Source organism: Oncorhynchus nerka, linkage group LG21 (genome assembly GCF_034236695.1).
Source record: "Oncorhynchus nerka isolate Pitt River linkage group LG21, Oner_Uvic_2.0, whole genome shotgun sequence".
Classification (NCBI taxonomy): Eukaryota; Metazoa; Chordata; class Actinopteri; order Salmoniformes; family Salmonidae; genus Oncorhynchus; species Oncorhynchus nerka.
The window spans coordinates 10,512,436-10,533,203 of NC_088416.1; the positions used below are offsets into that span (position 1 = coordinate 10,512,436).

A 20,768-nucleotide genomic window follows, 5' to 3' on the forward strand; every position below is an offset into this window, starting at 1 on the left:
CCATCTGCTGACAGATGCAAAAAGGGATGGCCCAGGCAGGAGGAACTGCCTCAGCTGCTGAAGCACAGAAAATGCACAAAAAGAGTGTGAAGGAGAGAGAATGCTCACAGAGCCACAATGTGAAGGGCCTCCCGGGTGGGGCAGTGGTCTAAGGCACTGCATGGCAGTGCTAGCTGTGCCACCAGAGACTCTGGGTTCGTGCCCAGGCTCTGTCGCAGCCGGCCGCGACCGGGAGGTCCGTCGTGCGGGTTAGGGAGGGTTTGGCCGGTAGGGATATCCTTGTCTCATCGCGCACTAGCGACTCCTGTGGCGGGCCGGGCGCAGTGCGCGCTGACCAGTTCGCTAGGTGCACGGTGTTTCCTCAGACACATTGGTGCGGCTGGCTTCCGGGTTGGATGCGTGCTGTGTTAAGAAGCAGTGCGGCTTGGTTGGGTTGTGTTTCGGAGGACGCATGGCTCTCGACTTCGTCTCTCCCGAGCCCGTACGGGACAATTGGATACCATGAAATTGGGGAGAAAAAAAAAAAAAAAAAAAAGGGATGTGAAGCTCTGAAAGACTATGTTACGTGAAGAGAAAACATACTGTTGGGGACCATACCCAGCAAAAAGAGACTGTACCTAAGTTAATGTTCATACTGTGTGATTTAATGCTTTCATACTGTTTCAGGATGTGAAGTAGCATGTTCAAGAATAATACTGGTTTCCAAATTGCATTTCAGTTATGCTTCAGTGGTTATGCATGTTGAGTTCTTGTTCATGGGAGAGGGGAAGATGTAGTAGGATGTCCCTTGGGGGTATCCGTACCTAGGTATGACATGCGAGGGTTAGGTTAGTAAACATGCGGGAGCTAGAACCTCATTGTCGTGCGTCCTTATTTTGAGATAATACTACAGATGTGGATAGACATGGGGGAGCCTTACAAGTCCTTATAGAGACCTGGGTTTGAATTCCAAGCACATATACTGTAAGCCAGTTCCTGGAAGGCCTGAGTCTCTTTCTTCTACCCATCATTAGAGAGACCTTTTGAGTGTCTTCCAATGCCATTAGAGAGCACATACCATGTGTGTGCGAGGGAGCGTGCATGTGTGCTTGCCTACCTGCGTTCATAGTGTGTGTGTGTGTGTGCGTATTTGTGCCAACCTGACTGACTGCCTTCATATTGTGTGTGTACGTGTGTCTCTAAAGGTGAGGATGGGAGTGTGTAATGAGGACATCAAAAGCTAATGAGGCGAGCGCCGCCACCGCATAATTGGCATAATCCCTGGATTTAGTGTTTCAATTAACAAACACAGAAGGACAACAAAACAGCCCCAATGCCTGTTCAAGTGTCTCATAATGCAGCGTGGGCTCTCTCTCCTCTCAGCGCAATGAAAGGATACTTGGTCTTCAGCAATGATGACAAGAATCCCTTCTGGTCCATTACAGTTATTAACACAGGAGTTTGTGGTGCGGAGAGATACTACCGAAGCTAGAGCCGAGGCTTTTGTTTGAGGGGTGAACGACTTAAAATGGCTGGGTTGAGCTGAGGCGACTCAGCAATTGACCTTTAAAGGCCCGAATGTACTCTGACTCTTCTATAAACTAGCTCTCTCTCTCTAAACCAAAAAAAATGAATTCTGTGGCTAGCCACCTCATTCCCCTGCCCGCCTTACTTAATAAAAAGAGCAGACAAGCCAGTTGCTAAGTAACCACCTCTGGGTTTTCCCTTGATGACCAGTCTCTGTCCTCATTCACAAAAACATCCTCTATTAGTGAGAGTCAAAACATGAACACATTTAGATCCTTTTTCATGGTCCTTTACCTTACCAAAACCATTCATTGTCAGGTTGTATAATAGTCGTATAAGGATGTTTTGTGAGCATATTTTAAGTAACCAGAACAATACATCTTTATCTGGTGGAAATCTGGTGATCTGACTAGACAAAATGTGACATATTTAACTTTAGCTTTTCATCCTGTACTGAAAAATACATCTTTAACTGGTTGTAACACAGACCAGTTGGTTGTACTCTGATTATATGATGATGTCTTCTCAACCAGAAAACCAGTTTACACTGAGAAAATTCAGTCATTAATCACGTGCCAAATTTGGTCTGCTGGATTCTACTCATTAAAGAGTGCTTTGCTGGCGCCATGTATGGGCGCCAAATCCAGCTAATTGAACCTGCACATACTTTGTGTATCTTTTTTGATTAGCCTTCTCTCAGTAATACATCCAAACTGGCAACCCCACCCACCAGTAACTCGATCTTCCTAGTTGTCCTGGGAGAAGGGGAATTCCAGCCCATGTGTATGTGTGGATATGAGAAAGGCTGGAGCCGATGTGATAACATGCTTAGCTCACATAATTCTACATGACAGCCTGTAACTTACTCCTGCGTGATCCCTGCAGTTGGCCCAGAACATTAGATGCCACGTATCTCATGCAGAGCAGGCCTCTCCGGTGACAGAACAGAGTTGAGCGACTCTGAAGCCCCCCCCCCCCCCCTAAACGTCTGAGTGACACAGCCGTCTGTCGCCGCTGTTTACAAATATAGTTTCGCTGGCGAATGGATGTTTTGAAGTTCTGGTTTAGCATCAAAGCGTAGGGCGATACTCCTAGCCCTCTGCAATCGCTGTGATCGTATTCTGTGGGTCAGCTTTTACTTGTGTTTAGCACGGATCCCCAGGGGTTAACACATTGGTCCTGGCAAAGTGAATGGGATGCCCCGATAGGCTGCGTGTGAGTTTCAAGTTAGTGGAGGCTAATGTTAATAATGGGATATGATAAAGGGTGAGTCGGTCAAGGATCGATGCAGACAAGGTGGTAGATTGTACGACAAGCGACAGGTTTATTATGAGTGAAGATATCTGGTATGGCGTATATACAGGCCCCTCTGTTAGCTCATCAGAGACTAGCAAAAAGGCACCTTGCTAACAGTAAGTACAAGCTTCATATACACAACAGAAAGTAGGTTGATATCTAGGAGATCGGATCTTCGGATTGGATCAGGCTGGGGTGTAGTCATCCGGCATTGGCTCTGTTGTCTGTCCGTCATCGTAGAATCCTGCCATGCCTGTTCTTGGTCGTCACACCCGTTCAGCTGAAAAGGAGATCTGGTGTGTGCGCTATCTTCAGTCACACAATGTTCGGCTGGGAGGGAGATTATGTGTGTGTGTTAGTTTGTCTCTAAGTCTAGGCTTTCTGCCAATCTGTGGGTGTCTTATCTGGGTGTCCTCGGCAGCTATGTGTGTACTGTATGTGCGTCGTCCCTGTCTTCTGGGGTCAGTGTGTAAGAGCGTATGCGTCCCTATCTTCAGGGGAGTTGTGGCCGAACTGCCGGCTAGCACCTGTGGCTAGGAGTATCCTGTTGTGACAGTGTTCTGGATGATTACAGTGAGTGTGTGAGAGATATCCTGTATGGGGCCCAACCTGTTTTACTATGCGTCTCAGCTATAGTAGTGTAATGTCACCTACATAGGAATTAGCAGTAATGTAATGTCACCTACATAGGAATTAGCAGTCCTCTACACTAAAAATAAAGAAATGCATGCATCTATCTATTTGCAGACTAATGTAAGATATAGCCTTCTATTCCTAACATGATGAGTAGATTGGATAGTCATAAACTAGGCTAATAATATAACTAACTCACTGTTCGCAAAAAGATACCGTTCTGCTTTTATTTTCCTTTATTTGCACACGTCCTGAGCTCGGCTAGATGGACATTTTTACGAGAATCCGGAAAAAAATGGCCATTTATAAACATTTCATACAGTTCTACGACACTTTCGTCTCCATAACTGGAGACTAACAGAATCTTTAATGCCACCAAAATCGCAGGCTACTCTGACAGACTCAGATCAATAAAGACGTCTTGAATGCAACCATCTAATCGAGGCCTCTGAAAAGGGGAGGCACTACAGTGTTGCCAACTCCTCAGTAAGGAAAGTAGCTATTGGCTGTCCTAAAAGTCGCTAGAAGTCGCTAAATGACGTCATCGCCTAATTTGCAATGTGCTTGTAATTGTGATGGAAGCTGTAAGAGAGAGGAATAACGTTGTGGGAGAGACAAAAAAAGTTAGTAAAAAAACACCCTAAATATGTTTAGAACACACACAGCGAATAAGAACCAGATATTTGAGACCATACTCCTCCTTCAGCACTTTATGGACCCCATTGTTAATCCTCGTCATAACAGAGGCATTGTCAGTCTCTATCCCCAGGAGTTTCTCTTTTTTAAGACAACACTTCTCGAGGAAAGCCACAACAGCATGGGGCTATAGATTTGGCATCTCCTCCCTCCAACTCAACAAGCCCCAGAAATGTTGATACAATTGTCTGCTTGGTGTCACTAAAGTACCTTATCACAACACCCAGGTACTTAGAAACACTTACATCCGTGGACTCATCGAGGAGGAGGCTGAAACGCTGCTCACCCACATCTGCGACCAACTTTTTCAGAAAGTATGGTGCTAGAACACCAGTAATCATCTCTGTGCACTTTGTCCTGTGCATTTTGAAATGGGTAGCAGCAGTGGAGTCTGAGAAAGCAGCTCTACATGCTTCTCCAATGTGATCACATGCCAGCATGGAACAGTGTTCAGCGACAGCTAATGCCATGGTGGCCACAGCCTTTTTGGCAGTCAATTTTTTTAACCATAAATGTCAGCTTGTTTTGGGTGGAACTCAGTTTGGCGTAGAAATCAGCCTTACAATACAGGCAGTATGCCCGTGTATCATCTCCAATAAACGGCTTCAACCAACCTTTGAATTCAGGGTTTGATTCCCACTCCTTTCTGTATTTTTGAGTGTACAGTTTAGACTGAGACATGATGAGCTAGCCAGCTAGATGTTTAGCTTATGTCACAGAGAGGCACACACAGTGGACAAGGTGAGTAAGTGACTGAGGCTGTGTGAGTCAAATGCAGTGATTTATTTTTGTGCAGTGATTTATTTTAGAGAAAGAACATTTTACATTTACATCCCACCCTGAATGTAAGCCAGGGCGGGATCAGTCAGCGGGAGTTTCCCGCATGCGCGATTCATTTACAGTCTGGACGTGGAGGGGTGAACATCTCCTGCTCTGACTGCAGCTGGGAAGGACTGTTGCGCGAGGACTGGGCCACCTGCGAGTGCTTTGGGACAAGGGTGGGGCCCACGGCAGCACCCGCTGCTCGTTGAGAAGAGTAAGAACGATATGTGCTTTCACGTCAGAGTCTCCAATAACACCAGAAAAAGTCGCTAGATTTGTCGCTAGTCGATATTTTTTTTTTTTTAATTCGCTAGAGGGGTCTGAATACTTGCTAAATATAACGACAAAAGTTGCTAAGTTGGCAACACTGGAGACACAGGCTATGACGTTCAACTAGCCTGGGGGAGGGAATTATTGTCCTTACAGGAACAGGGACCCAATGAATAAGACAGTGAATATGCACACTCACCGGGGATATGGCGGATGGTCTCCGCTATAGAGTGCCAATAAAATACGCTACTGTTCGCTCAATGGCCTATAGTGAGTTGATAATTTTGATAGCCTAATTGCACTGACAGCCGCAAATCAACAATCAGCTATCTGATATAGTGCGCCGCCTGCCCAATTTCGCGCTTCTCAACTGTAGGTTATGCCCTTGGCATTGTGATTTAAAACAATCCACAGCTATTTTTAAAAAAAGAATCGAATCATCCTCTGTGGCTCAATCATGCACTCTGTGGTATAGTGTTTTGAAGGAATGTATTTATTTTTGTATACACAGGAGTAATTATATCATTTTGGCAAGTTGAATTAAAAGTACTTCCTATTGGATGCGCCATTTATGGATGCCCAACATAACCTATGTTAACACAAAATCAGACACTGTCAATGAACAGGGTGCAGATAAGGGTTTTATGTAAACTCACCGCAAACCATCAGATGAAAGGGGTGCGCCTAAATGTTGATCCGTGTGGATTAACAACTACAGAATGCTCGTTCATTGGTTATGCAAGTAGCTTAAAGGTAGTCCAGGTAAAAAGCATCAAAATCTGTTTTTTATGAAGTTAGCATCTTTACATTTGTGGAAGACTCGTGAAACAGTTTTTGGTAAACACATTGGTCTATTACGCTATTTTTATTTCCGAAGTGTTGTGCATCTATTATGAAATATAGCTATTTTCCCGATTATTTAGTAACTTCTATGATGTTCAGTGTATTGATGAGAAAAATTGCCTGAAGTGCTACTATCTGAACCTCCAGCTGACTGTGTTTTCATGTCTCCAACAGCGGAGAACTGCACTTACTTCAAACACTTCACTCCTGGGGACGAGTCTGAGATTTTTGAAGTCAAAACCCAGAAAGGTAAGGTTTATTTTGTGCCTCATCCATACACAAGTTAATAATGGCTAACACACCATGATTCTGTTTTGTAACTTTCATGTACACTGAGTGTACAAAACATTAGGAACATCTTCCTACTATTGTGTTGCACCCCCTTTGACCTCAGAACAACCTCAATTTCGTCGGGACATGGGCTCTTACAAGGCATCGAAAGCGTTCCACGGTGATACTGGCTCATGGTGAATCCAATGCTTACTTACCACAGTTGTGTTAAGTTGGCTGATGTCCTTTGGGTGATGGACCATTCTTGATACACATGGGAAACTGTTGAGTGTGAAAGACTCAGCAGCATTGCAGTTCTTGACACACTCAAATCAGTGTGCCTGGCACCTACTACCATACCCCGTTCAAATGGCACACACACAATTTATGTCTCACTTGTCTCATGGCTTAAAAATCCTTCTTTAACCTGTCTCCTCCCCTTCATCTACACTGATTGAAGTGATAAGGGACCATAGCTTTCACCTGGATTCCCCTGTTCAGCCTATGTCATGGAAAGAGCAGATGTTCCTAATATTTTGTACACTTGGTTTATACACTATATATACAAAAGTATGTGGCCACGCCTTCAAATGAGTGGATTTGACTATTTCAACCAAACCCGTTGCAGACAGGTGTATAAAAGCAAGCACACAGCCATGCAATCGCCATAGACAAACTTTGGCAGTAGAATGGCCTTACTGAAGAGCTCAGTGACCTTCAACTTGGCACCGTCATAGGATGCCACCTTTACAAGTCAGTTCGTAAAATTTCTGCCCTGCTAGAGCTGCCCCGGTCAACTGTAAGTGCTGTTATTGTGAAGTGGAAATGTCTAGGAGCAACAATGGCTCAGCCTCAAAGTGGTAGGCCACACAAGCTCACAGAACGGGGCCGCCGACTGCTGAAGCGAGTGGCGCATAAAAATAATCTCTCCTCGGTTGCAAAACTCACTACTGAGTTGCAAACTGCCTCTGGAAGAAACATTAACATAAGAACTGTTTGTCGGGAGCTTCATGAAATGGGTTTCCATGGCCGAGCAGCCACACATAAGCCTAAGATTACCATGCGCAATGCTAAGCATCGGCTGGAGTGGTGTAAAGCATGTCGCCATTGGACTCTGAAGCAGTGGAAACCTGTCTCTGGAGTGATGAATCACGCTTCACCATCTGGCAAGTCCGATGGACGAATCTGGGGGTGCCGGATGCCAGGAGAACGCTACCTTCCCCAATGCATAGTGCCAACTGTAAAGTTTGGTGGAGGAGGAATAATGGTCTGGGGATGTTTTTCATGGTTCGGCTAGGCCCCTTAGTTCCAGTGAAGGGAAATTGTAACGCTACAGCATTCAATGGCATTCTAGACAATTTTGTGCTTCCAACTTTGTGGCAACAGTTTAGGAAAGGCCCTTTCTTGTTTCAGCATGATAATGCTCCCTGTGCACAAAGCAAATTCCATACAGAACCCCCATCGAACACCTTTGGGATGAATTGGAATGAGCCAGGCAGTGATCCAGGCCTAATCGCCCAACATCAATGCCCGACCTCACTAATGCTCTTGTGGCTGAATGGAAGCAAGTCCCCACAGCAATGTTCCAACATCTAGTGGAAAGTCTTCCCAGAACAGTGGATGTTGTTATAGCAGGAAAGGGGGGACCAACTCCATTTTAATGCCCATGATTTTGGAATGAGATGAGCAGGTGTCCACATACTTTTGGTCATGTAGTGTGTCTTCAAGAACAGAAGAAGTGTATTCTTTGATGTCCTTCTGACAGAATGTTTCATAAGGGAATATTCAAAGGGAACAGTCATAAAAAAAATTGGCAACTCTGGATATGAAACATGGGTGGTGAATAATACAAGCCAAATTGGATCCATCTCAACTCAAACAGTCCATGCTAGGGGCAAGGCAGGGCTGCCCGTTGTCTCCTAAGTTTCATGGACAAATGTTAACAAAAACAAACGTACAAAGAACCAGACTTACTGCTTCACAACCAATGGTGATTTGGTCATTCTTAGGATTTGGCCATCAGCCTTGAATTATTTTCAACACAAGCAGAAACATTTAAGTATATTCAGTTTTGGTAGGCGCAAGGGTTGCGGCAAAGTCAACTGAGTGGATATAAGCTCCGGCAGGTAGCGTGATGGAACCCCATGTCACCGCCAATTCCCTTCTCTCCTGGATATTGTCCTTCTCCCATCTCCCCACTAGCCCCCTTGGTCACCCTGCCAGTACTGCGCACATGCTTGGCCCATTAGACACATGTACTCTCACATATGACAGGACTTCCATGTGATGCACGTAAGGGCACCAAGCACATGCAGGGCCTTGTCAGACCCAATTAGTAGGGTGTAGATCATAATATATTTACACACACACAGCTATGTCTTACTATACTTGTGAGGACTTTTGGTACTCAAGTATAGTAACACACCCACACACTTTAAGCCCACTATGCTCCTTTGAGACCCCTCTTTCAAAGTCACTGAGATCTCTTCATCTAGCCATGGTACCCAAAATAATGGTGAACTGGGCATTTATATACATAACCCCTAAGCATGGTGGGATGTTTTAATTGCTTAATTAACTCGTGAACCACACCTGCTTTATATCCTTCATTTACACAAGTGTTTCCTTTATTTTGGCACTTACCTGTATATTGGTTTATTCTCTTCAAGAACAAAATGTGTGTCTTCTTTGATGTCCTTTTGACAGAATGTTTCATTAGAGAAGATTCAAAGGGAGAGTCATAAAAACAAATATGCAACATGGGATATGAAACATGGGTGGTAAATAGTACAAGCCAAATTGGATACATCTCAACTCCATGCTAGGCGCATGGCAGGGCTGCCCATTGTCTCCTTAGTTTTAGGAACAAACGCTAACAAAGACCAAATCACAAAGAGCCAGACATACCCCTTCATTCTAAGCCTTACCCACATAACCAATGGTGCCTTGGGGCTGGATTCAATCCACGTCACCAAAGTTCAGCGCTACAGCGCGTTTGAAATTTAAAGGTCATTTCCGATTGAGCCGACTTATGGAGTCCTAACTGTCAGTGCAGTCGGAAGATTGCCTTTACTTTCCTAACGCGCAGTAGCGCAGCTCTTCAGCGCTACGGGTTGAATGGGGCCCTTGGTCTTTGTTAGCATTTGTCCATAAGCCTTGGTTTCAACACAAGCAGAAACATTGAAGTATATGGACTTTTCCCAGTATACCAAGGGACGCGGCCAAGTTAACTGAATGGATAGCCAGCTAGCACATTTGGTTCCTAGGAAATTGTGGAAACGTAAATTTTGGTTTCCCATTGGTTCTGCGAACGAAGCCATATGTTTCCTGACCAGTAGAACTGATTTTTTTTTTTAACATTCTGAATACTAAATGATAATTTAGCATGTTCTGGGAATGTTTGTTTTTAGGTGGCAGGGAGGTTCTGAGAACATTTTACTATGGTTCCCTGGAATTTTTTCTGTTCTGAGAACAGAAATTATAGGTTATTTGGTGTTTTTTGAATAACTCCCGTAAAACTTTCCCTGAATGTTTCAAGAACATGGAAATCTTGCTTAGGCATTAATCATGCAAATACATGTATTTTTTATTATGGCACGGCGTCAGTGAGATTCAAACCTGTGACCTTCTGTTCTCTATCCATGGAATTAGTCCACTGCGTCAGCAGGATGGAGCAAGCATGCCATGTTTTTTTTTTACAGAATACTTATTTTCCACCATAATTTGCAAATACATTCATTAAAAATCCTACAATGTGATTTTCTGGATTTCTTTTCTCATTTTGTCTGTCATAGTTGAAGTGTACCTATGATGAAAATTACAGGCCTCTCTCATCTTCTTAAGTGGGAGAACTTGCACAATAGGTGGCTGACTAAATACTTTTTTGCCCCACTGTACATCTAACTTCCGTTGTGTACATCGGATCATATTGAAATAATATACCTGTATACCTGTAAATTCACCGGCTTGTAAAGACATCGTTTATAAGAACATACGTTATAAGTACGTTGTGTATATGAGTACATATAAGAAGAGTTGTAATGGATTTTTTTCTCAAATGAGCAATAGGAAACATTAGACTGTCTCAGAGTAATTGCCTCTTGTGCCTCTGAACAAGAATTGCTGGTGTAAGACTGGCTACTGCAAATCTGTGATGTAATATTTTCAATCTTTTTTGTTAAGAAACGTAAAGACAGTTCACATAGATCAGGAGATACGAGCATGTCACTGTTTTGACGTCCAGGTGACCATGACAAAACCATTTGACGTTCTGAGGACGTCCTAACGACTCATTTTTGTTTGCACGGGTCACTGGGGAGGTGATTTCTCACAGTCAAAGTCCTGCAATAAGAGCTATGATGCTAATATTTGTGTAAACACTTCCGAATTGTAATCTGTGGGTGTCACTGAGTAGGCTGATGCACCATTTCATGGGGGCAGACACTATAGGTAAAGCTATATGACTGTTCAATAGTACAATAGGCTGACTAGTGAGGTGATTTCACACAGTTAAAGAGCCACTGAACACGCCGATCGGCACATGTTTTTTTCTTTCTGCTCATTAGAAAAATTGGATTTCAGTCTTGGTGGTTTGTTTTCTGACTAATTACACGTTTGGTTAATGTTTGTCCCCCATGAGACATTGTAGATGCGGAAGCCTACTTCACTTCCTAAAAATCCCCAGAAGAAATCTCTAATTAATTTTGACGTTTTTGCCAAGGATGTTTTAGTTGTGCAATTTTTCATCTGACTAACACGGAACCCGAATCGGCTGTGCGCGTGCGCCATCATGCATAAATGTATTTTGTCCCCCCACACCAAACGCGATCACGACACCAGGTTAAAATATCAAAACAAACTGAACCATGTATATTAATTTGGGGACAGATCGAAAAGCATTAAACATTTATGGCAATTTAGCTAGCTAGCTTGCACTTACTAGCTAATTTGTCCTATTTAGCTAGCTTGATGTTGCTAGCAAATTTTTCCTGGGATATAAACATTGAGTTATTTTACCTGAAATGCACAAGGTCCTCTACTCCACCAATTAATCCACACATAAAACGGTCAACCGGATCGTTTATAGTCATCTCTCCTCCTTCCAGGTTTTTTCTTCTCGACTTTATATTGCGATTGGCAACTTTCATAAATTACGTGCATTACTGCCACTGACCTCGTTCGTCTTTCAGTCACCCACGTGGGTATAACCAATGAGGAGATGGCACGTGGGTACCTGCTTCTATAAACCAACGAGGAGATGGGAGAGGCAGGACTTGCAGCGCGATCTGCATCAGGAATGGAACGGACTTCTATTTTAGCCCTTGGCAACGCAGACGCTCGTTTGCGCGCACTAGCAGTGTGGGTGCAATAATAGAATAATATAGAGTTCTAAATGTATTTTGCAACGCTCAGGCACCCGATGTGAGCGGTGTAGTCAGCCTGTAAGGTGTTTGCGGCAGTATTTCTCGAGTAAAAAAATGCACGACGTGATGTCTTTTGTAAACAAAGTCGGAGTTGCTGGGCAGGTCTGTCTCACTGTCTATGCTATTGGATAGAGAGCAATCACCGAAGCGGTTCACTCCATGTTAGTGGGCAAATGGACATCGTCAAATCAAAACCCAACCTTCTACCTGTTGTGATGCATGGATGTTCCAAACTCCGTTTTAGACCAGACTGACTTCATCACAAAAATTATCATATTTATACTGCAGTACATTTTGACTTTAAAATAACTGTTTCTGGCTCATACTGATACCACGTAGGCCGTTTTCAAAGGGATTTGTTGCTTTTTAAAGGAAGTCGCTCTTTAAAGTCCCGCAATAAGCATGGTTTGAGAACTAACAACATGGTGTTTGTTGAATCGCACATCTGTTTAAAGCAACAAGCAGAGTGTGGCTGCAGCAGGTCGGGAGAGAGGTGCAGCGTTTCAGAGGGAGAAGGATGCAGTGTACTGCGGGATGAGCTGTGGGCTCTCTTATTGCAGGACTTTGACTGTGAGAAATCACCTTCCCAGTCAGTCTATTATTGTGTGTATTGGAAATTCATATATCGCAAATGTACAGCCTTACCCCATTTCATGGGTGCACACTTCATAGGTATCAGCCTAGTGAGTAGGGAGTACAGGAGGGGACTGAGCACGCACCCAAGGGGCCCCCGTGTTGAGGATCAGCGTGGCGGATGTGTTGTTGCCTACCCTTACCACCTGGGGGCGGCCCCTCAGGAAGTCCAGGATCCAGTTGCAGAGGGAGGTGTTTAGTGTCAGGGTCCTTAGCTTAGTGATGAGCTTTGAGGGCACTATGGTGTTGAACGCTGAGCTGTAGTCAATGAATAGCATTCTCACATAGGTTTTCCTTTTGTCCAGGTGGGAATGGGCAGTATGGAGTGCAATAGAAATTGCATCGTCTGTGGATCTGTTGGGGCGGTATGCAAATTGGAGTAGGTCTAGGGTTTCTGGGATAATGGTGTTGATGTGAGCCATGACCAGCCTTTCAAAGCACTTCATGGCTACAGATAAGAGTGCTACGGGTTAGTAGTCATTTAGGCAGGTTACCTTAGTGTTCTTGGGCACAGGGACTATGGTGGTCTGCTTGAAACATGTTGGTATTACAGACTCATGCTCGGAGTACACATCCTGGTAATCCATCTGGCCCTGCGACCTTGTGAATGTTGACCTGTTTAAAGGTCTTACTCACATCGGCTACGAGAGAGTAAGAGAGTGATCACACAATCGTCCAGAACAGCTGATGCTATCATGCATGTTTCAGTGTTATTTGCCTCGAAGCGAGCATAGAAGTAATTTTGCTCATCTGGTAGGCTTGTGTCACTGGGCAGCTCGCGGCTGTGCTTCCCTTTGTAGTCTGCAATAGTTTACAAGCTCTGCCACATCCGACGAGTATCAGAGCCGGTGTAGTACGATTCAATCTTAGTCCTGTATTGACGCTTTGCCTGTTTGATGGTTCGTCGGAGAGCAGAGCGGAATTTCTTATAAGCTTCCGGGTTAGAGTCCAGCTCCTTGAAAGCGGCAGCTCTAACCTTTAGCTCAGTGTGGATGTTGCCTGTAATCCATGGCCTGTGGTTGGGGTATGTACATACAGTCACTGTGGGGAAGACGTCATTGATGCAGTTATTGATGAAGCCAGTGACTGATGTGGTGTATTCCTCAATGCCATCGGAAGAATCCCGGAACATATTCCAGTCTGTGCTAGCGAAACAGTTCTATAGTTTAGCATCTGCTTCACTGGTGCGTCCTGCTTTAGTTTTTGCTTGTAAGCAGGAATCAGGAGGATAGAATTATGGTCAGATTTGCCAAATGGAGGGTGAGAGAGAGCTTTGTACGCGTCTCTGTGTGTGGAGTAAAGGTGGTCTAGAGTTTTTTCCCTCGTTGCACATTTAACATGCTGGTAGAAATCATGTACAAATGGATTGAAGTTTCCCTGCATTAAAGTCCCCGGCCACTAGGAGCTCCGCCTCCTGTTTGCTTATGGCCGTATACAGCTCATTGAGTGCGGTCTTAGTGCCAGCATTGGTTTGTGGTGGTAAATAGACAGCTACGAAGAATATAGATGAAAAATCTCTTGATAATTAGTGTGGTCTAAAGCTTATTTTGTGTAAGTTTGTGTAACCTCATAATATATTTACACACACAAACACACACACCTCATGAAATTGCTAATGGCTAGCCCCAGAAATAGAAATAGCCCTTACGTTGAAATGTGGCACTGACCCATTCCAAATGCCCATTGGGATTCTTCACTCCTCAATAAACCAATGGTTACCATTTATATGGAACATGGCCATAGAGCTCCGATCCAGCGCTGTCAGTACGACTAGCCACAGGCAGATCCAGCGCTGTCAGTACGACTAGCCACAGGCAGATCCAGCGCTGTCAGTACGACTAGCCACAGGCAGATCCAGCGCTGTCAGTACGACTAGCCACAGGCAGATCCAGCGCTGTCAGTACGACTAGCCACAGGCAGATCCAGCGCTGTCAGTACGACTAGCCACAGGCAGATCCAGCGCTGTCAGTACGACTAGCCACAGGCAGATCCAGCGCTGTCAGTACGACTAGCCACAGGCAGATCCAGCGCTGTCAGTACGACTAGCCACAGGCAGATCCAGCTCTGTCAGTACGACTAGCCACAGGCAGATCCAGCGCTGTCAGTACGACTAGCCACAGGCAGATCCATCCAAGCAGCGTAAACAGAGCTAAACTGAAAATGCCACTGGGATAATAAATCACTAAAGCACCAGATAGAGCGCAAAAGAGATCTTTCAGCCCATACCTGAGACATTACACCACTGATCCAGCCTAGACTGACATCACTCACCCCTCTCTCTGGGGTGGCAAGGGGAAGAGCGCTAGCACTCCATGCAGGATATCAAATCAAATCAAATTTATTTATATAGCCCTTCGTACATCAGCTGATATCTCAAAGTGCTGTACAGAAACCCAGCCTAAAACCCCAAACAGCAAACAATGCAGGTGTAAAAGCACGGTGGCTAGGAAAAACTCCCTAGAAAGGCCAAAACCTAGGAAGAAACCTAGAGAGGAACCAGGCTATGTGGGGTGGCCAGTCCTCTTCTGGCTGTGCCGGGTAGAGATTATAACAGAACATGACCAAGATGTTCAAATGTTCATAAATGACCAGCATGGTCGAATAATAATAAGGCAGAACAGTTGAAACTGGAGCAGCAGCACAGTCAGGTGGACTGGGGACAGCAAGGAGTCATCATGTCAGGTAGTCCTGGGGCACGGTCCTAGGGCTCAGGTCCTCCGAGAGAGAGAAAGAAAGAGAGAATTAGAGAGAGCATATGTGGGGTGGCCAGTCCTCTTCTGGCTGTGCCGGGTGGAGATTATAACAGAACGTGGCCAAGATGTTCAAATGTTCATAAATGACCAGCATGGTTGAATAATAGTAAGGCAGAACAGTTGAAACTGGAGCAGCAGCATGGCCAGGTGGACTGGGGACAGCAAGGAGTCATCATGTCAGGTAGTCCTGGGACATGGTCCTAGGGCCCAGGCCAGTTGAAACTGGAGCAGCAGCATGGCCAGGTGGACTGGGGACAGCAAGGAGTCATCATGTCAGGTAGTCCTGGGGCATGGTCCTAGGGCTCAGGTCCTCCGAGAGAGAGAAAGAAAGAGAGAAGGAGAGAATTAGAGAACGCACACTTAGATTCACACAGGACACCGAATAGGACAGGAGAAGTACTCCAGATATAACAAACTGACCCTAGCCCCCCGACACATAAACTAATGCAGCATAAATACTGGAGGCTGAGACAGGAGGGGTCAGGAGACACTGTGGCCCCATCCGAGGATATAGCATGATTCCAGGACTACTCAAGGGGTGAGAGCCAGCATTGGCCCATCCTCCCCCAGAATGAGATGAAGGGGAGCCCCCGAGGAGAGGCTCTCCCCTGGGCACCGATTCTAGGAGCGCAGGTGGAAGATCAAAGCCTAGCTCCTCCATCCACATTACAACACCGACATAACCGGAATGGCTGGTTAAGCAGCTTGGAATAGCTTGGAACAACGTACAATAATGCCATGTCTCTCCTTTGGTTGAATAAAGATGGCTGCCTTTACTGCAAGAGGAACTTTTTCACTGTGTAACATGTCTCTCATTTCACACAACAATTTTTGACTTCGAGGTCAATGTCATTTCAAATGTAACCTCGTTATTTCATTCCGTTAGTTTGTTTGATTGATTTAGGTAGCTTGTTAGTTTGACTGATGGCAGATTCCACCAAACAAGTGAAATTCCGTTTTCCTTATCATGCTTCACACTCCTGTTCATTAAAAAATATCTATATTTAATTGTCCATTCTGTGACTGTACACAACCTCATGTACTGTACAATGAGGTGACAAACTAAATTGGTCTGCACACGTAACAATTCAGTTAGGTCCCTTCAACTATTTTCTCAGGCATAAAACTAAAGACAAATGGAAGAAATCACCATGAGTGTTTGCACATCCAGTGCTGCAGTGTCATGAAAAATAATTGATATAATTCAGCTAGAGACATAAGGACTCATGCTGCTCTGGAATAAAACCATTTTTCTTGGTAAGCCTCCTATCGGCTTCTGGCTGATTTTATATACACATACAAAGACATTAACCCCCACAACCCACCACAATGACTCTTTCTTACCTTTTCGTGTACTGTAACGTAAAAAAACAAAAACAATTTGAGTATTGAAAACTAAAGTTAATTTCTGCAGATCCAGTTTAGAGAGGTATTTTTAGTGTTATAGGAGGAAAGTAGCACTCTACAAGTTTACAGTATGTACAATTGCTTAAGATAGAAGTTGCGCTTAACCACAGATCTAGGATCAGACTACCCTTCCCTCAATCCTATCTGGATGGCAAAATGTCTGACCCTGTATCAGTGGAAAGAGGAAACTTTAACCTCCTCCTGTGTTGTGTGTTTACATACATTCCAACTCGGTTGGTAGAGCATGGCACAGGTAACGCCAAGGTAGTGGGCTTTATTCCCACGACCACCCATATGCATGCATGACTGTAAGTCGCTTTGGATAAAAGCGTCTGCTAAATGGCATACTATATTTTCATAGGTCAGGGGTCATCTTGAAGTGACCTCTATTTGCTCTCTTTTCAGAGTACAATATCTCGGCAGCGGCCATCGCCATCTTCAGCCTGGCCTTTATGATCCTGGGCACCTTGTGTCTCCTGTGCTCCTTCAAGAAGGGAAATGACTACATCCTCAAACCTGCCGGAATGTTCTTCGCTTTCGCAGGTGAGACCAGATACGCAGATAGCACATTACCTCTGTAATCTTTTGGTTGTACTGTTATCAGTGTGTTAAGGGAACAGATACAGTACTAAAATCATAATATAGTATAGCAAATTAAAAACAAATAATATCTGATTCAACTGCTTACCTGTGATTGGAGGTCATGCCCGTTAACCCATCCTCCTCTCTCCCTCTATGCCCAATCGCAGGTCTGTGCGCCATCATCTCAGTGGAGGTGATGCGTCAGTCGGTAAAGCGGATGATCGAGAGCGAGGAAACCATCTGGATAGACTACTCCTACGCCTGGTCCTTCGCCTGTGCCTGTGCCGGCTTCTGCCTTCTCTTCCTCAGTGGCCTCGGCCTCCTCCTGCTCTCCATGCCCCGCATGCCCCAAAACCCCTGGGAGTCCTGCATGGACGCTGAACACGAAGTGGAGTAATAGACAAGAGGGATGAGACGAGGAAGAGAGTGACACTTTGTTTTAAAAGCAATAAGATCACGATCAAGATCAACTTTGTGTTGTGACATAGTGGAACCAGAGGATTATTTCACACAGCGCTTGGGAGCAGTCGTGTCCTGCATGCTTTCCCGAGTCATAGTGGAGGACCACACAAGTGGCATTGTGTGACTCCAAGTTTACGCCGATGTGATAGTTATTATATAAATATTTGCAGATAAAAGGCATTTCCACTGCCATTTCTCGCATAATTAATTTTACAGACACATAAAACATCCCACCATGTCGATTGATGCAAATTGTCTGTTTTATAAAACTGCACCGGCATTTCCTGTTTCCATCAGCCCAGTCGTTACTTTTTTTCAAGTATCCGGTAATTAATCAGCATGAAATTGGATGGAAACCTGGTTAATGATACATTTTGACATGTTATTTAATGGTATAAATAGTAATGGATTGACATTTGACCTATGAATCCACCTTTTTCACAATGTGTGTTTTTTATGATAATTCTGTACATAAGTCAATCAATTTATAACTGGGATGGTTCTGTTATTTCCAGTGCATCAAGCACTTGCAATGAATTTATGTCAAATGTATTCAGGCAGATTTCAAGATAAACCAGGAAATTGTTAGAATCAGATGCCAGATTATTACTTCATAATTAAGCATTTAATATTGCAACTCCTTTTAAAAAATATATATTCACAGCATACATAACACTAATTGTGACGTAAAGTGATATTAAAATGATCCATTTTAATTATAGAATTTAGGTCATGTTAGATTTATAGTGGGGAAAAAAGAAGTATTTTCAGTATTCAAAAGGACTTACTTTTATAAGAATAATACATGGCTGTCGCAGCAAATTGGAGAAGCAAATAATGTTGTGTAGTGAGTTTAGTGTGCATACCAGGCAGTATGCTAAACACCAACAGCCCACTGAATGCTTGGGTTGGAAAAGATTCAGTTCTAGCAGGTGCACACCAAACACAAAAAAAAACTGCTTTTTAAGAGCTGAAAACATTGCAGCCTAATTTCTTGGACTATTTGATCCCATTCAATTTAGGTGAACCAAGCAATCTATTTTTGTTGTTGTTGATGAAGGTATCAATTTCTTCTAGTTCTGATTTTAGTTAGCATCTGATGCATTTAATTTCAAACTTGGAAGGTACTCAGTAGCCAACACTTTCAGGGGCATTCAGTTCAACAAACTCGAGAGCCTTAATATGTACCATTTAGAACCAGTAAATAGCTTTAATAGATATATTTCCCAAATGTCCAATCTTTTCAGCCAAACTAAACTGGACTTCTCTCCCATGTTACCGTTCATCTTTGGCTTCTATGGACAGACAAGAAATAGGTGTATTGTAAAAACCCAGTGGGTACATTATTTTTGTTATGGATGATACTGCTTTTGTATTTACTCAGTGGAAGTGTTAAACAAGGATTCTTTTTGATAACACAAATGTACATTACTAATGTCTCAAAACAAGCTTGCAAGTTGCTAATACCATTGCTTTCCCCATTTGATTTTTGATTGAATAGATGAGGGCAGTTGATAAAGGTACTGGCACTATGGTTACTAAACACTCCATAAGACTTCGTAAGTGTAGCAGACAAAAACTTGCTTCGCCATCTTATCGGTCCTTGTCTGTTAGAACTAGCTTTTGGTATGGAATGATGAATTACAGTACAGTGGTTGTCTTCAGTTGTGCGTACATGTTATGATAACCATGAAACCATGCATTTCTAAGTAAAATAAATTCACATATCTAGCTTGGAAGAAGGCCAGTTTCCTGTATCTCTTCCGTCCTTCTCTCCTGTATACAAGACACCTGGGTCGTGTTCATTTAGGTACAAAACGTAAGAAATGGGCTGGCCCAATGAACACAAACCTGTTTTGAGAATAAAGCCTTGAATCATGGCCATAGAGGGGAATATCTAGAAAACTCAGGGCTCGGACAGTGAGTGGCGGTAGAGCGAGGCCATGTTCTGGGGGTGATGAAAGGAAGGAGGAGTCTTTGGAAGCGTATCCTCACTGGGTGATGAAAGGAAGGAGGAATCTTTGGAAGCGTCTCCTCACTGTGTGTAGGGGGTGATGAAAGGAAGGAGTCTTTGGAAGCGTCTCCTCACTGGGTGTAGGGGGTGATGAAAGGAAGGAGGAGTCTTTGGAAGAGTCTCCTCACTGGGTGTAGGGGGTGATGAAAGGAAGGAGGAGTCTTTGGAAGCGTCTCCTCACTGTGTGTAGGGGTGATGAAAGGAAGGAGGAATCTTTGAAGTATCCTCACTGGGTGTAGGGGGTGATGAAAGGAAGGAGTCTTTGGAAGCGTATCCTCACTGGGTGTAGGGGGTGATGAAAGGAAGGAGGAATCTTTGGAAGCGTCTCCTCACTGTGTGTAGGGGGTGATGAAAGGAAGGAGGAATCTTTGGAAGCGTATCCTCACTGGGTGTAGGGGGTGATGAAAGGAAGGAGTCTTTGGAAGCGTCTCCTCACTGTGTGTAGGGGGTGATGAAAGGAAGGAGTCTTTGGAAGCGTATCCTCACTGGGTGTAGGGGGTGATGAAAGGAAGGAGGAGTCTTTGGAAGAGTCTCCTCACTGGGTGTAGGGGGTGATGAAAGGAAGGAGGAGTCTTTGGAAGCGTCTCCTCACTGTGTGTAGGGGGTGATGAAAGGAAGGAGGAGTCTTTGGAAGCGTCTCCTCACTGGGTGTAGGGGGTGATGAAAGGAAGGAGGAGTCTTTGGAAGCGTCTCCTCACTGTGTGTAGGGGGTGATGAAAGGAAGGAGGAGTCTTTGGAAGCGTCTCCTCACTGTGTGTAGAGGGTGATGAAAGGAAGGAGGAGTCTTTGGAAGCGTCTCCTCACTGTGTGTAGAGGGTGATGAAAGGAAGGAGGAGTCTTTGGAAGCGTCTCCTCACTGGGTGTAGGGGGTGATGAAAGGAAGGAGGAGTGAAGCGTATCCTCACTGGGTGAGGGGTGATGAAAGGAAGGAGGAGTCTTTGGAAGCGTCTCCTCACTGTGTGTAGGGGGTGATGAAAGGAAGGAGGAGTCTTTGGAAGCGTATCCTCACTGTGTGTAGGGGTGATGAAAGGAAGGAGGAGTCTTTGGAAGCGTCTCCTCACTGTGTGTAGGGGGTGATGAAAGGAAGGAGGAGTCTTTGGAAGCGTCTCCTCACTGTGTGTAGGGGGTGATGAAAGGAAGGAGGAGTCTTTGGAAGCG

General features: G+C 44.4%; 1 protein-coding gene across 1 annotated transcript in view; it reads left to right on the plus strand.

Annotated features, from left to right (window-relative positions):
- Positions 1–19,343, plus strand: part of LOC115103873 (voltage-dependent calcium channel gamma-1 subunit-like) — a 34,784-nt gene extending 15,441 nt beyond the window's left edge. Inside the window, exons 2-4 of the mRNA XM_029624893.2 lie at positions 6,241–6,315; positions 16,958–17,095; positions 17,302–19,343. Of these exons, the coding sequence (XP_029480753.1) occupies positions 6,241–6,315; positions 16,958–17,095; positions 17,302–17,531 (443 nt within the window). The 3' untranslated portion in view covers positions 17,532–19,343. The remainder of the gene's footprint in view (positions 1–6,240; positions 6,316–16,957; positions 17,096–17,301) is intronic.
- The last annotated feature ends 1,425 nt before the right edge of the window (positions 19,344–20,768 follow it).